The 17,426-nt window shown below is 37.6% G+C and overlaps 1 protein-coding gene across 5 annotated transcripts in view; it reads right to left on the reverse strand.

The window, feature by feature from the left end:
* LOC144090333 (syntaxin-binding protein 5-like) overlaps positions 1–17,426 on the reverse strand; it is a 49,593-nt gene that overhangs the window by 27,934 nt on the left and 4,233 nt on the right. For all 5 annotated transcript variants that reach the window (XM_077621758.1, XM_077621757.1, XM_077621756.1 and 2 more), the window contains exons 4-12: positions 14,845–14,926; positions 14,567–14,667; positions 12,270–12,404; positions 9,178–9,241; positions 5,877–5,960; positions 3,698–3,821; positions 3,562–3,640; positions 1,104–1,258; positions 814–1,034 (exon numbers count right to left, since the gene is read on the reverse strand). In XM_077621758.1, coding sequence (XP_077477884.1) covers positions 814–1,034; positions 1,104–1,258; positions 3,562–3,640; positions 3,698–3,821; positions 5,877–5,960; positions 9,178–9,241; positions 12,270–12,404; positions 14,567–14,667; positions 14,845–14,926 — 1,045 coding nt within the window. The remainder of the gene's footprint in view (positions 1–813; positions 1,035–1,103; positions 1,259–3,561; positions 3,641–3,697; positions 3,822–5,876; positions 5,961–9,177; positions 9,242–12,269; positions 12,405–14,566; positions 14,668–14,844; positions 14,927–17,426) is intronic.

Below are 17,426 nucleotides of genomic sequence, written 5' to 3' on the forward strand. Positions count from 1 at the left end.
CATTTGACATCTCACCACTTAAACGTTAAATAATTCACATACAAAATACTAGAAGCGTTTTCTGAACAAATTTACTTGAGAACAATTTTTTTTAATTATACTATACTATAGAATACTAATATATATATATATATATATATATATATATATATATATATATATATATATATATATATATATATATATATATATATATATATATATATATATATATATATATATTATACTATGCATAAATCTGACGCGGTTTTAGCTATCCACACAGACATCCCTAAAAAGTCGCAATTTTAATTTTTATTGGGCATTGACGACCTGTTAGAGTGATAAAACAAAAAATGCCTATAAAACACTGCCATTGAATTATTTAAAAACAGGTTTGGATAATAGAAGATTGTATTTTATATTTTTCCATATCTGGGCATAGTTTGCTGTGAATTTCCTCTTTAAAATGCTGGGTTTTAAGATTTTTTTTTTTTTTAATTTTCTATCAAAACTTGATAACTCAAGTGAAATTGAACGACTTCAAATAAACATTGTCACCTTTTTCCCCCCAATGTTTCAACTCTTGAGAAAATGTGAACATTCATATAGGGATTTGCAACCCTGTTGCTATAATTATACTAAATAAAGTACTTCATAAAAAGGTTCCTACTGATATATAATCATAGCTAATCGAAAGTTTGATAGTTTATTCTCTCTAAATAATAAGTATAAAGCAGAAAGTCAGAAATTTGAAGGGAATTTTTTAAAGAAATTTGAAGCCTAAACATCCTTCCCTTCTGGAACAACCATGAAGAAAGACTGAGGGCCCACCTTTTTACTGTAGCCTTGCCTTTTCTGTCGGCTGCCCACAGAGTAAAGTGCAGGAATGAGTTCCGCCGGACAGTCGGCAAAGTATTCGCAGCAGGTCACCGGTGACTCATGAATACTGAGAGAATAGGGGTTCTCGAATATCGGGTACCCAATCTGGCCGAGGTCGATGACCACTAGATCGCTCTCCAAGAGGACGACAACGGCATATGGCTCCTGAAAATCTGAAAAAAATAAAACAAACTATTAGGAAAAGCAGAAAAGGTTGGCATGGTTAACACCTTGAGGCTCACCATTGGGATAAGGCGTCTCGCACAGTGTGAGGAAATCAACAATGGGAAAGTCCATCTCCAGGACGGCAGTGCTTTTCCCATGCATCACAGTCAGACAGGCTCGCCGACCCACCGTGTCATAGGACAAACCGCCGGACAGAACCATAAATGGGTCACTTGGTGTTGGAAGAGGAAATCAATGAAATTAATGTTAGTTTGTGTTAAATTTATGAGTGGTCAATTGGGGTGTTTTGTACCTGGGCAACTTTGTCATCAGAGTGGTACCAGGACTTATGAATGCTTTTATAGACGTAACATTATGGTGACAAAAAGTTCTGATGGAAAAGTTCCAAAGGACCAACGCTAATATTAATATTAATATTAATATTAATATATATATATATATATATATTTATAGCTCATAAAACCTCATATTTAAGCAATATTCGAGATCTGTAAGGTTCGAGCATTTTCCTGCGATAAGTGATAAGCATATACATTTTTTATAATATATACAGTTGTGGTCAAAAGTTTACATACACTTGTGAAGAACATAATGTCATGCCTCTCTTGAGTTTCCAGTTATTTCTACAACTCTGATTTTTCTCTGATAGAGTGATTGGAACAGATACTTCTTTGTCACAAAAAACATTCATGAAGTTTGGTTCTTTTATGACTTTATTATGGGTGAACAGAAAAAAGTGATCAAATCTGCTGGGTCAAAAATATACATACAGCAGCGCTAATATTTGGTAACATGTCCCTTGGCCATTTTCACTTCAATTAGGCACTTTTGGTAGCCATCCACAAGCGTCTGGCAAGCTTCTGGTTGAATCTTTGACCACTCCTCTTGACAGAATTGGTGCAGTTCAGTTAAATTTGATGGCTTTCTGACATGGACTTGTTTCTTCAGCATTGTCCACAAGTTCTCAATGGGGTTTAAGTCAGGACTTTGGGAAGGCCATTCGAAAACCTTAATTCTAGCCTGATTTAGCCATTCCATTACCACTTTTGATGTGTGTTTGGGGTCATTGTCCTGTTGGAACACCCAACTGCGCCCAAGACCCAATCTTCGAGCTGATGACTTCAGGTTATCTTGAAGAATTTGAAGGTAATCCTCCTTCATTATCCCATTTACTCTCTGTAAAGCACCAGTTCCATTGGCAGCGAAACAGCCCCACAGCATAATACTACCACCACAGTCCTTGACGGTAGGCAAGGTGTACTTGTGGTTAAAGGCCTCACCTTTTCCCCTCCAAACATATTGCTGGGCATTGTGTCGATTTTGTTTTGTCTGACCAGAGAACTTTCCTCCAGAAGGTCTTGTCTTTGTCCATGTGATCAGCAGCAAACTTCAATTGAGTCTTAAGGTGCTGCTTTTGGAGCAAGGGCTTCCTTCTTGCGCGGAAGCCTCTTGGTGATTCTCGGTTGAATCTTCACCCTCCTGACCAATTTTCTCTCAGCAGCAGGTGATAGCTTAAATTTTCTTCCTGATCGTGGCAGTGACAAAACAGTGCCATGCACTTTATACTTACAAACAATTGTTTGCACTGTTGCTCTTGGAACCTGCAGCTGCTTTGAAATGGCTCCAAGTGACTTTCCTGACTTGTTCAATTCAAGGATTCGCTTTTTCAGATCCTTGCTGAGCTCCTTTGACTTTCCCATTGTAGCGTTTGTGGGCGTTTGCATCCAATGAGCCCTATTTAAATGGCCACAGAGAAGTCACCAGCTGTAGTCACTCAATCACTCACAAGAAGTTAAGAGGCCATGCTATGAAGCTCATTTCACTGACAGCTTTCTAAGTCACCAAAATTGCTAATTCATTTTGCTGTATGTATATTTTTGACCCTGCAGATTTGATCACTTTTTCTGTTAACCCATAATAAAGTCATAAAAGAACCAAACTTCATGAATGTTTTTTGTGACAAAGAAGTATCTGTTCCAATCACTCTATCAGAGAAAAATCAGAGTTGTAGAAATAACTGGAAACTCAAGAGAGCCATCACATTATGTTCTTCACAAGTGTATGTAAACTTTTGACCACAACTGTATATTTTTTCAATGACAAGTGTATGTAAACTTTTGACCACAACTGTATATTTTTTCAATGCACCCCTTTGTCCTCCAACGCAGATTTGCAACTAAAATATTAATCACCGAATGAACTTGATATTTGAGGAAAGATTTGACTAATTGTGAAAATGATAAGCAACTACATAATCGACAATCAAAATCATCATTTATGGTCACATTAATGAAAGTAACGAGCATGACGACTCAAGTCTCGTAAAAGCGGCCAATAGCAGATCACCAAAATTGCAAGAATTCTTGCTAGGCCAACTTTGACTAGCTTTACACCTACTTTCATTTTGCGCGGGTGCTGACACACGCAACATAATAACAGGAAAGGCTTCTTTCAGTGCGGGATGTGGAAGTCGGGTCGCGTATAAGACAGGATGGGCGTGATGGTGGAACTTACCCTGCCCGAGTGCTTTTGTACTCCACCTTCAGGATGGGCTTGCATGGCTCTGGCTTCTTGCCATCCTTGGGCTGCTTTCCTGGTTTCGAAAGGTCTCATGAGAATTCCTTCGGCGTCGGGGTATGACGGCGCCTACCATGTGGCGTGATGATCTGCGCCGGCTTGGCGGGGGTTCGGATGTTCCACGTGGTTAGAGTGCCATCTGAGTGGCTGCAGACAAACAGTTTTCCCTCGTGATGCCATGCGACAGAGTGGATGGCCTGCAAGTGCAAAGAACACAACAACAACAAAAACTCCTGAAATGGGGTCGACGGAGGTTGGCATAAATGTAAATGAGTTACATAACTATTGAAAATGAATCTTCCACCTTCTGTTGTGTTTGTGGACAGGCGCGTTTCTGACACACTATAGCACGTGACAAGACACACAACACAATTGCAGGAACTGGACTTGTGCAATGGCTTGTTGCACTGCCTCCCTCTTCCAGTTCGTTATAATCATGTTAATGAAGCATAAATAACATCAGAGACATTATTCTTCCAGATGGTTATGAAAGTTTTTCACTGGTGTCAGCAAGCCCTGTCCCCCCTCTAATATTCTGATATTAAGGCTGCATGAAATGATCTCGGAGACATTCCTCATTTCAGATGCAAATCAAGTTTTCACTCAAAAAGCTAACCTTAAGACAAACACATGAACCTTGGACCAGATCCCTCCTGCCACACTACTTTGCGCTGCCCGCGAAAATAAACCACGCGCATCGACTTCATATTTGTGTATTTGCATACAATTTATGTAGTTCTTGAGATTAAGGACAATCAGTGAGTCGATCGTGAACCAGACGAAGAGTTTTGGCGTAAATGCTAAAACCACAGATGATTCTTATTATTTACTATCTAATTTATTTTTGTTTGCATTTTTGTTTTTTATAGATTAAAAAGTATATATTTTTGCAAATATATGTATTGTATATAAAAAACAAAGTCATGATAATAAATGATATTCTTTAAAGATTTACCATTTATAAAAAATAAAATAAAGTGATTTTAAAAATAGAAGGAAATTAAAGTGAACAATTACCATCTTATTTTAATTAATATTGAAAACCAAAAATTTAACGATAAATAAATATGTTTTACATTTCCCCCCCTTTTTTATTTAAAATGTACATTAACAATTGCTATTGAGAGGCTCAAAAAAGGATTTGAACGAATGTTGGGCAAACAAGGTCTCTAAAAATTATCTTTATCAAAATTGTTGTCAATTCATTTTTAATCAATTAGTTGTTAATTACTTGATTAATCATGGCAGCCCAAGTTGTATACATAATGGCCTTCCGAAGAAAATCATAGGTAGGATGTGGTCTGCGAGAATGATAAGTTTGACACCCCTGCCTTTAAAACAGTGCTTCTCACTTTTCTGTTGAGTAGGCAAAGGAACAATTAAAAATTTAGCGCTTCACCCCTCAAACCGAAAAATTGTATAACTTCCTGAGCCAAGTCTGACAATGAGCAATGACACTTTACTTAGTCCGGCAAAGATTACGGTATTTTCTCGCATATTAGCCGTCTCCGCGTATAAGCCGTACCCTTAAAATTGCCTTAAAATCATTTAATTTGACACTTTCTCTCATATAAAACGCCCCTTTCACAATTTTCACCTCCATATTCATGGTTTTGATAGGGAGTACAAATGTGTTACTTTGAAGGGAAAATCTTAAGAAAACTCATCGCACGTGGTATTTCTGAGATACTATATAAATCGATTGCTGGATTGCACATTCCTGAAGGGTGTTGCCTGCACGTAAACAAATTCAAAAATTATGTCACATGAGCAGTACAACCAGGAAGTGTGTCTGTTGCAGTCTAGTCTGTCATCCCTAGTTTCGTGCATGTCAAGTCTAATTTGTGCATATAAGATTTACCCTCGATTTAGTCATCATTTTATATGGCGTATATGTGAGAAAATACAGTATTTTTCTCAAGTCACACACTCCCAGGTATCACTTCGCACCCCACTATTTGAGAAGCACTGCTTTAGCATAAAACATACCTTGTAAAATCTTTTTCAGGTAAACAACTGTTTTCCTTTGATTTAATCTATAGATTTATTTTACCAATCATGTGAAATAAGCTAAATCAAAGATGTTCTTGCCTATCTAATTCATGAAGAAAAGTGCCACTGAAATCAACACCTCCAGTCTTTATCACATGACACGTTGTCTTGTGTTTCTCTTTTTTATGATGGCATTACACAACAATGCCAAGCTGAAAGACGAGACATGAGAGTGGAGTAACAGAATAACAGGGCCTTACCTCATCATAATTGTAGCGGTAGTCAGCTTTTTTTGACTTCAGGTCCCATAACACCACCACGCCACACTCAAATCCAATGAGCAGCTGCAGTGACAAGAGAGAGAGAAAGAGAGAACAGGAGTGAGAGAGAGACGCAACCTGCGTTTTAACATTCAGTGACTCCTGCATCTTCATTAGGCTGGCCACAAAGAATTATTTTGTAAATCAGCAATCATTTTTGCCGACTGTTCAGTTCATATTTAAAGCACATTAATTACTGTTATATCACTCGAGGCCATACATTTTTAGCTGTGAATATGCACTGGAACCCAATAATATGTCCTAAGAAAAGCTGAATTATATCCAAGTAATTCTCATTGTTTGTTTTTAAATGCAAAAAGGGGTCTTTGAAAATATCTCATTTAGATGAATTGCAAAGCTAACCATGTGCATTCAAAGTGGATTGCATGAATTAGAATACAGACGCTCCCCTACTTACGAACGCAATTGGTTCCGAGCGATTGTTCATAAGTTGAATTTGTTTGTAAGTTGATTCAGTGCTATATTTTGTATTATAATTTATGTTTAAGGCCGATATAAGGATATTGAAGGTTTATATAAGTGCATTTGTATGTTTAAGGCTTGTATAAGTAACACGCATTGGTTTGTACTGAAAAAAAAACATTTAATAAAATGGAGAGAATATGCACAGTACTGTAGAGAGAGAGAGAGAGATTTATGTATTAGAAACTGGCCAAAAGAAGCGACCTAATGACGATTGCAGTTTTCTTTTTTTCATCATAAATGATGCGGTAGCACTGTCCGGCATCATACAATTGATTTGCAAACTTTGTGCAACGTTCAATATTTGGGTCCTGCTGCTTGATCTTTCTGTTTATAAATGGTACTGACGCTCGAACGATTCAATGCCCGTGAAACGCTCACCACTCTCACGCGCATCAAGCTACGTTATTATTGCCACTCGTTTCAAATGAAATGGCTTGCCTCTTCCTTGTAACTCCCTCAATAGAAGCCTTTAGCTTTTTACCAACCATATTCAATATTGGATGCATGAGATATTTAATGATACAAATGAAAAAGGTTCTTTGCACACTGGAGATACATTCACGCACTTCCGCATTGCAACGAAGAAGAAGGTAGATGCTGGGTGAGCTGAGCTCTCACAGCGCCAGGCGTCGGTATTAGCGGCGGAAAGAAGTACTACTCCGAAAAAGGCGCGAAATACAAAATTGGACTTGCGAACATTTTTGGACTTAAACGCAATTTGCAGACATGTTCGTATGTACCGTTGTTCGTAAGTTGAATGTTCTTAAGTAGGGGAGCGTCTGTATTTACTATTTACTATTTTGCCTGAGGTACGCTGGGTCAAGGAAAAACTGTTAAACGTAAAATGTAAAATGTTATTCATTCATTTTCTGAACCCCTTTATCCTCGCTAGGGTCGCGGGGCAAAGGGGGGGCTGCTGAAGCCATTTCCCAGCTGACTTCGGGCCAGAAGTGGGCGACACCCTGAATCGGTGGCCAGCCGATCGCAGGGCACAAGAAAACAGACCCATACCTAGGGGCAATTTAGAGTGTCCAATTAGCCTACCACACATGTTTTTGGAATGTGGGAATAAACCGGAGTACCCAGAGAAAACCCATGCAAACTCCACACATGGGTGGACCGACCTGGATTTGAACTAAGGACCTCATGGCCGTGAGGCCAACGCACTAACCGCTCAAGTGCAATCCTTGGCGTGAGGCTTCTAAAATGTTTATGAATCTAATACAGTGGTACCTCGACATACGAGAAATTTGAGATACGAGTAAAATTTCGGCCAAATATTTATCTTGGGATACGAGACAAATTTTGATATACGAGCAGACAGCGGACGCGAGAAGCTGCTCATAAGAACATCATGGGCACTGTCTCTCTCCCCGCAACTCCCTCGTGTAATGTCTCTTTGTTTGCAACTCCCTCTTGAAATGTCTCTGCGAGCACTGGGCGGAGCGTTGCATTTTTTCAGTGTTTTTTTCCCGTTAGGCATTGCGAATGGCGAGGCGATCGCTAATACGAGAGTTATACATACTACTCGTTGGCAAGTGGTCGTGCGTTATCCTATTGTGAGGACATTTGTGTGCATTATTTCTGGAATATTTTGAAGGGAATACAAAAGCAAACTACCATCGATATGTTGCATCTGAAACTCAGGGTGGAGGCGGGGCAAAGAGAGCCAACCCGGCCGGGAGAAGAAAGGTATAAAAATGTAAAACAAAATTAGAATTAAGGTTTAGTGTAAAGTTAGATTAAATTTATTTTTGAGTGTGTCTGGATCGTAATCCAAGTTCATTTAAATTTGTTTATGTTATTTTACAAGCGCGTTGCCGTGCAAAAAGGCGAGGTACCACTGTAATCGATTACTTAAAAGAAATATTACTTTGTTACTGCTTGTATTTTTAATTAAAACATGTAAAAGATAAAAACAAAAACTACATAAAAGAATATTCGAAACACTATTGAATGACATGTCAGTGTCATAAGTCATAATCATGTCATGACATGTCATGAACATGAATGAACACTAGTGACAGATCTCATTAAATATCCTAGGACTAACCACAAACCAGACATTTGAAACAAAATTTGCATCACGGTGACACAATTTAGTGAATGGCATCATTTACATTAAGATCTGCCGTAAGTATTCGTTCATATTCATGACAGATGTCATCTCATGATTATGACAGTCTGGTGTTGTTTTTTTGTATTATAAAAAAAGTGTCACCGAATATTATAGGGTTGCTTAAAAAGAGGATTTAGGCAACTTGTAAATCAACAATATCTTTAACCTCCTAAGACCCAAACTCTTGCAAGGAATGAATTTTTATTTTTTTCTTTGATATTTAGGCTAATTGGGACCTGATGAGTGAAAAAACAAAGAATTATCTTTTTAGTTCCTGAGAAAAATGATGTCCACATCATAAGCGGACGCCAGGCCCTTGTAGTCCAAAATTTAACATTGTAGTCTTTGACAACCAAAAATATGATGTCCACGCATAAGGACGCCAGGTCATAAATGATTAACAGATTATCAAAATAGACCTGAATTTATTTGTTAATTAATTAATTGGATGATAAATTCATTTATGGCCCTATTCTTAAATTGTGCATTGGTCAAAGTGCAAATGTGTGAGCGATACTGAGAGAACTAACGTCTCAGTTCCATCACAAAATACTCCTTTTCAAGGAAAACTCTTTTTGGCCATGCTACGAATCTCTTTGTGGTTTCGGATACATGTTGGTGAACAGCAGTTGTTACCTTTCCTTCGTCCATGGGGTTATCACTGATGTGCACTACTGGCCCTGGGTGTGTCTTGGTGGATCTGTGCAGGTGTTAACACGGAGGAAAGAAAAACAGGCATCTACAGTTAACTGTTGTTACATTCTCCCCATTAGCATGCAGCTAACATGACATTTGGACAGGAAACTCTTGTATTCACATGCTGTTGTTAGCCTTGTTACTTTCGGGGGGAGAAAAAAACAAACTTTAGTCACATTTTACAAGAAAGCGTGCCAAGGGAAAGAAAAATAGTAAGGAAGGGAGCCCAGGGTCATATGAGGACCTGGGAGAGATTACAATATGTGGAGACTGCATCACCGTGGCAACAGTGAGAGAAAAGAGGTGTGAGCCTGGCCTACGAGAGAAGTGTCACCGCCTACAAGTGCAGCGGTCTGATTCGGCCGACTAAAGATGTCATTGCTGCTGATGAGTTGATACAGCAGTAGTAAGGGGGAACGAGTGGGAGAGGGAAGTTGAACATCCAACGGTATATCCACTCAATAATCAACAAATGACACAACACATTTGTAAATAAAAGAACCAACAAGTTGCGAGTATAATTTTCAAACAATCTACATCTATTTGTGTACAACAATGTGTTGGGGTATTGATTTGACAGAAATGTTCCACTGAATACTTTCAGTCTGTGAAAAAGCTGTTTAAAAATAATAATAATAATAATACATATATCAGCAAAACATATGTTTAAACAATGATGAAGTAAAAAATTCTGCATCAGCACATTCCGATTACCGTTTTGTTTCAGTGCCATTAACATTTTAGTTTACTCTGCTAGAAATTGCCTAATTTTCAACCGATTTTTACATACAATGGCACCTCTACTTACAAAATTCATTTGTTCCAATAGTGGTTTTGTAACTTGAATTTTTTGACTTGTAATATTTTTTACTTGACATCAAGATGTTTTCCCATTTTATGTAAATGCTCTGAAAACATTACAAAAATCTAAAACGTGTTATCATGGGTTTAAATGGGTTAAGTTCATCCAAGTTTTTTATTTTATTTTTTTGTAAATGGCCATATGTCAGGTAAATTTACAGTTTCTTTTTTTTAGGCTGAAAAAAGTCTGCTTGCCATTATTTTATTTATTTCATATTGCACAGCAACTTTTGGTTTGAGGGCAAATTTATAAAAATAAAGATGCCTGTCAAAATTTCTGCAGGTTTTATTCTTTACTTTTCATAGTGTTAGGAGGAAGTTATCTTAGCTTTATTGCACAACAGAAAAACAAAAATACTTTTTAAAATCATATTTCAAATTCTCTTTTGTTATAAAGGTAACAAAGTTACTATCATATTTGAATGAGGAAAGTAATTTATTTACTTAGTCAGAAATTTGAAGTTTCAAATTTGAAACAAAAAAGATGTGATAGTTAGCGTGATAATTAGCGATAGACTGATATTTTTTTTCTTATCGTGATGACAATTTTTGTCATATCGCCCAGCTCTAATATTAACAATATTTTTTTTTCATCATAGAGTCTGAATCACAGGCAGGTTTATACAGTTGGTCATAAACCAGGCTGTTGGAAAATCTGTCAAGAATTAGTGTTGGGGAAACAGTATTATAGTGGAGAAAATCACTCACCTTGGATTTACTGCCACAGAGCCAACTGCTTTTATAAGGCCTCCGTTTACTAATGCTGGCAAATCAAGACTTTTTGCATCTAACTTTATATACCTGTGTCTATAACACTCCCCCCCCCAAAAAAATTTTAATGAACTTTCTTGATTTAATTAATTTCCAGCTATTGACAAGCGTAGATATTCAATTTATATAAACTGTGAATGCTCATCTTTCCATGCCATTGACAGCGCCAGACGTGCTATCCGTTTTGACTGAGAGGTTGCCTCTCCCAGGCAAAATAGATTGGATATCTGGTGCCCTCAATGGCAGCCAATGAATGACCTAAATAAGATTATGTTACATTGGGCTAGTTACTGACCAGTATAAATCGTTTTACATGTACAGTGGTACCTCAACATACGAGCAGCTCTACCTACGAGATGCCCGAGATACAAGGAAAATTTCGAGCAAATAATTAGCTCTAGATACGAGAAAAATTTCGAGATGAGAGAAAGCCAGGTGGCCATGACATGAGAGGCTGTTTATCATTGTTGTCGCATCTCTTTCGTGTATAACAGATATCTACGAACACTGAACGGTTTCTTCACACGAGTTTCTCCTACACATGGACCAGAAAATGCACAACGCGCATGCGCAGGCAAAAAGAGGGCTTTCTGGGTAATGAAGTATACTCGTGCACACAACACCGATAGCCAATGGCACCCTTTCTCAGAATAAAACTTCATTACTCACAATCAATATGTGGGTAGGCTGAGCTGTTGCATTTCCTGTTTTTCCTTCCTTAGCCTTTTAGCTCCCGCGATCGCTCATTCAAGACTACTTCTCGTTGGCAAGTGGTCATGCGTTTTCCTATTGTGAGGACATTTCTGTGCATCATTTTGAGAATATTTTGAAGGGAAAACAACAGCCAACAGCCAATCGATAGCGAACGTGAGGGTGGAGGCGTGGCAAACAGCTAACCCGCCCAGAACAAAGGTAAATATATATATATATTAGATTTCAGGTTTGTGTAAAGTTACATTAGACGTATGTTTGAGTGTGTCTGTATATATTAATCCAAGTTAATTTAAATTTGTTTGTTCGGTTACGAGTGCGTTGTCGTGGAAAGTGCCAGCCCCCCGCCCTCTCTGTGCGAATCCGTCTAATTTTAGTTCTATTAAAAACATTTTATTACTATTAAACCAATAGTTATGTGTTACTTTGAGAATAGATGGCAAATTAGAAGAAATAAAACATTTTTTCCATTCCAACATCCTGTCTTCGGTGTTTTTTCAGAGGGTTGGAACGAATTAATTTGTTTTTAGTTCATTTCAATGGGAAACGTTCGTTCGAGTTACGAGAAGATCGACATACGAGCTCAGTCCCGGAACGAATTAAGCTCGTATGTAGAGGTACCACTGTATTGTTGTTTAATGATTTCAGCCTAAAAGTCCAAGAAGACAGGCAAAAGAAAGAGGACTCACAGTTCGATGGCTTTGTTCCACATGATAACGTAGCCTGAAAGGGTGAAGGATTCCACGTTGACGATGTGGATGTTGCCTCTTTCCGTGCCTATGTAAAGCCACTTGCTCTGGAAGGGCAGGTGACAGTATGTGATTCTGTGGGATGAAAAGTGACTCTCACTTATGCGTTGCCACCAAGCAGAATTTAGCGGGTTCTTATTTCACAAAAGTAGTGCAGGAAACTACATATTCCTGTCAAAGTATTAAACATTAAAATATGGGCCTTTTTCACTTATATTCAGTTTAACGGCCCACTTTAACACATTTTTTTCAAACAAATTAAATGATAGAATGCAGTCAGAATGTTTAAAAATACAAAACAATCAAGACTTAAACAGATCCATACTATTGAAGTTGTCCCAAAAAAATAATGCTACGAGACAATTAGCTTTCTCAAAAACGATGTCATCACAAGAGAACAGGAGCAAGAAAGAGTTGTATATGGCTCAATAGAAACGGAGTATTGGTTTTATTATGAATAGAAAATTGAAAGCAGAAAAGTGGGTCCTGAAGAAAAATATAGATACTATATATATATTAGAAAGAACAGTGTTTCACAACCTTTTTTTAGCTTGCGGCACACTTTTTTCATTGAAAAAAATCTCAAGGGACACCACAATCTGAAAATCTTTTGATTTAAAACTATGTCACCTGTATTTGATTTAAAACTATGTCACCTGTATTAACAATAGTCATTCTCATCAAAGTTTTATCAGGAGGAATCCCATAAACCTCCAAAATTATTCCCAGATCTAATTTTTCACACTGACCTAATGTCACCAAAAGTTGATGTCTGCGGAACCTGAACATCTGGTTCGAGTGATGCAAAAATAAGTAATTTTGTGTTTTTAGTCACATAATTTTATGACTTTTCTCCAAATATTATTTAAATCTCCTAATATTACGCAAAAAAATGTTGTGCTCACACAGACTTTATGTCGCCAAAAGTTGATGCCCTAGAAACCAAACAACTTCCGGTTGTTGTTAGAGAATAATAAGCAACAAAATGACTGTTTCACAATTTGAATCTTGTGATAGTATAATCTATAATTTAACGTTCATGTTTTGATTTTAAACTTGTAATAGTTCAATTTTAATCTCGTTATGTTCATATTAATTTTTCTCTCTGAATATTACATTGTATGACTTCTTGCAATTTCCCACAGCACACCTGACCATTGCTTATGGCACAGTGGTTGAGAAACACTGTATTTAGACACGTTGGAGCAGGCGGTAACACACTATTTAGCTGGTTTTGCAATTACCATCAACCCCCGAAGAAGAAGATACACTCAATCAATAGAAAGCTTCTAAAGCCAAAGCTCACGTGTATCCAAGCGACTGAAGACAGGCTCTAGAAGTTGAGGAAGTGGGAGCTCAGTATTTGTGATGAAGAAAAGTTCCGGAATTACAAAACACCTCGTTTTAACCTCAGCTTTCGGAAAAGGGGTTAAATAATCGGACATAGGCCCTGTCGTCATCATCAACAACAAAAGCCTAATTGTCATCACACCCAGAAACTGCATATGATGAAATTGGTAACAAAATTACTAGACCGAATTTTAAGTACCTGCTTTTAATAGGGTGAAAAAAATCATTTTAGCAGAACAAAACATGAGGTCGATGCATGATTGACTTTAGCGGGCCAGACAAAATGTTGTGACGGCCCGGACCTGACTATATACAGCATTTCTTACCTGTAGTCTCAATCATAAACCATTTACCAAAATAGTTATTATTTAACCCTTTGACTGACTAAAGCACTTTTTGTGGAAAAAAATAGTAAAAATGCACTGGATAGCAAAAGATGTTTTGAAGTTAGCGCCATGCTCCCTACACGCTGTAAAATGTAAAACAAAAAACAAAAAAAAGTTTAAAGTCCATTAGGTACTGCCATCTCTCGATAGCTTGAATAGATAATAACCCTCCGCAAAACAGCTGTTTGAATGTAAACAAATGACGAGTGCAGACGAACATTTTACTGGAATTTTTTTGGCCTTTAACCGCCAAAAAGTTTTCAGATTTCAAGAAAAAAATAATCATAATAAATACATGAATTATGTCAGAAAGCTAAAAATTTGTGTATTTGGATGGAAAACCACAACACCAGAAAATTACGCAAAAGAAGGAAATAGACCCATCATATATAATAAGTAAAATCTAATTTTTCGGAAGCATAAATCCTCCCAGCATCAGGTAGCCAATGGATTACGGCCTTACATGAGATGTGGGCAGAAAAGCTTCAAATTGTACTGTACCTTTCCCTGTTGAACTTGAGCGAATGCAAGATGGCGGGGATCTTTTGTCGCAAGTTCCACAGATGGATGCTGTCATCAGCTAAAGCACTCACTAGCGCCCCCTGAGAAAAGAAAGGCAAAATTATATCCCACAATTATTAAAAAAAATAATAAATTGTTTATTTTTTATTATTATTTTTTTGGGTTAATTATTTGTCTATATAAACAGTGAATGAGTGGAAATAAGTACAAATTTTGAGATTGTGAGGGCATACGTATGACAAAAACAAAATTCAAACCTCGTTCATGAGGAACTGTAGCTGAATCACAGCGGCGCCACTCTCGTGTTGGCAAAAGCACTCCACGCCTGCACGGCCGAAACTTCGGGTTGGCTCAGTTAAAGAACAATAAAGTTGGAAAAAGGCAGAGGCGGCAACCAACTGCCAAATTCATGTCAATGAGTAATATTGTGACATCATATTTAAGTAAAAATTATTATTTTACTTTTTTACTACTAGCTGCCCTAGTCAATGGCATAGGAACCAAAACAGCATGGCTTTAACCCACGTAGCTTAATCCTGGGTTGTTGCCCTGGTCACTGTCACTGAAAGCACACCATTAATAAAAATTCCCGATTTTAATTTCAGATGATAAATTATTAGAGTTGCAATATCCAGGTTTGCTTGTAGACTCTCGGGTCATAAAATGTAAAATATTTACCCTTAAGTAGATCCTATGTATGTGAATTGAGCCCAAGAGTGTTCTGCGGGACTAACTTCCTCTCACCTACCGTATTTATTCGAGTATAACGTGCTAAAAAAAATTACCAAAAAACTGAAGCAAAGTTCGGGTATACACGAGATCTCTTTTTCATGACCAAATCCCGATGAAAAACTGCTCTCCGCCAGTGAAAGTTTCCTCCGCAGCCGTTATAATGGGAGAAGTAAAACCTGTCTGTGTCCGCCAGGTGGCGTTAATCTGCCTTCTTTTACGAAAGCCAGCCCTCTCCAAATAGTCTTCGGCAAGTTTATAGGGTAAAAGGGGTAAAAATAGGTGCTCCAGGGAAACGCTAGTAGGGCACCTGTACACACGAGTCCGCCCAGGGAGCACTATACTCGCTCAAGAAAAACGGAATCAATTGTTTAGTGAATCTGATGATGATGATGAATCAGACTGAATTTTTTAAAATATTATAATGATGAATTAAACTTTAAGGATTTAAAATTGTAAATTCCATTTGTGTTCATATTGGTAGTAATTTGTTTTGCCAAGTTTCCATACCATATGTTGAGAATAAATGTTTTGTCATGGTGACATGTGTTCAGCATTTGCCAGTTACCAGTACCGGTATCCTTGGTGTGAGCTGCGAAAAACTGGAGAAAAAAAATGTATGCCAATTTTTAGTCACAAATTATGGTGTGCGTTATACCCGAATAAATACAATACTTTACATTTTGTATTTTGCTATAGTACGATGAGTATGTTCGTCTCTATACTGTTTTTTTTGTTGAGGCATACACCCTCTGCTGGCTCCTGTAGTTGTAATTTCATAATTTCTTCAGAAACCTGAAGGCAATGTAGGACAAATAATTTTTGGCAACAATTTCAAAAGTATGGATCTGTTTTAATACTCAAATATTTTATGATTTATGCGTATACAAATCTGTGACAGTGGGACTTTAAAGTCACAGCTGAAGTATGACAAGATTGATTGTCAGATAGAAAATCTATCATCTTCAGAGGCACTGAAGGATTTTAATTTAATATTAACTGACTTATTTGAGATGTCATTTGGTGATTGGAGAATGGATAAAAGAAAAAAATGCCATTTTAGACAGTTCTCCAGACTTTAACCAAATATTTTCAAAGCATTCTTTTGTTTTTAGTTTTGGTCACGGGATAAGTCAGCTGACGTGGATTCATTAAAACGTGTAGGTCGGGATGTCCAATTCTGAAACTACTAAATATCAGATTAGCCCACACTTGATATGAATCCTATAACGCGGATTACGTTTTGTCAATTTTACACATTCGGCACAAAAAAGTACATAGCAAACCATGTTGACGTCACTATCTCAAGATCATATTGTAATTATCGTTCAACATTTAAGGCAGTGCTTACCCGAGCAAGCAGTCAGTAGTGCTTCTACAGTAATTGACAGATTAAACCACTGTAGCAGAGGAAGCATCTTGCAAAAGTTGACATTTATTACTTGTCGGTGCCTCATTGAGTTCAGGCCTATTGAGTGGTGACGGCCTTTCCAAAATACGGGGGTTGGCGAAGGGCAATCGATGCAACTTGTCTTCTGATAAATGGACCAATTGCCTGAGTGACAATAATCCCATTGGCCCAAGATTGCACATTAAAAAGCTAGAGTCGCTGTGTGAACACAACAGTTTCTTAATCAGGAAACATGACAGCAGCAGGCCACGTCCAAACCAAACAACTCTGCATTTGAAACCTTAACTCAAGAAACCATCTGTTTCCAAAGATCATTTCAGAAGAGTTCCTAGTTATGTGAAGCTTTTAGTCAAAATGCCAAAGCGGGGGAGACTTTTTGCACCGGTGAATCGTAATATAACAAACACATTTAAATGAACTTGGATTACAAAGCAGACACACTCAAAAATAAGTTTAATCTAATCTTACACTAAACTAAATTCAAATTTTGTTTTACATTTTTATACCTTTTGTTCTTCCGGCCGGGTTGGCTGTTTGCCCCGCCTCCACCCTGACTTTCTCTATCGATGGGCTGAGTATGCGAGAGGCTGCTTATGAGAACAGTGTCGCTCTGTCTTTCTCGCCGCATCCCCCTCGCGTAAAGATATCTACGAGCACTGGGCGTACAGATTGCATTTTTTTGCATTAATCACTGCAAAA

The sequence above is a fragment of the Stigmatopora argus genome, chromosome 15 (assembly GCF_051989625.1).
Source record: "Stigmatopora argus isolate UIUO_Sarg chromosome 15, RoL_Sarg_1.0, whole genome shotgun sequence".
Lineage (NCBI taxonomy): Eukaryota > Metazoa > Chordata > Actinopteri > Syngnathiformes > Syngnathidae > Stigmatopora > Stigmatopora argus.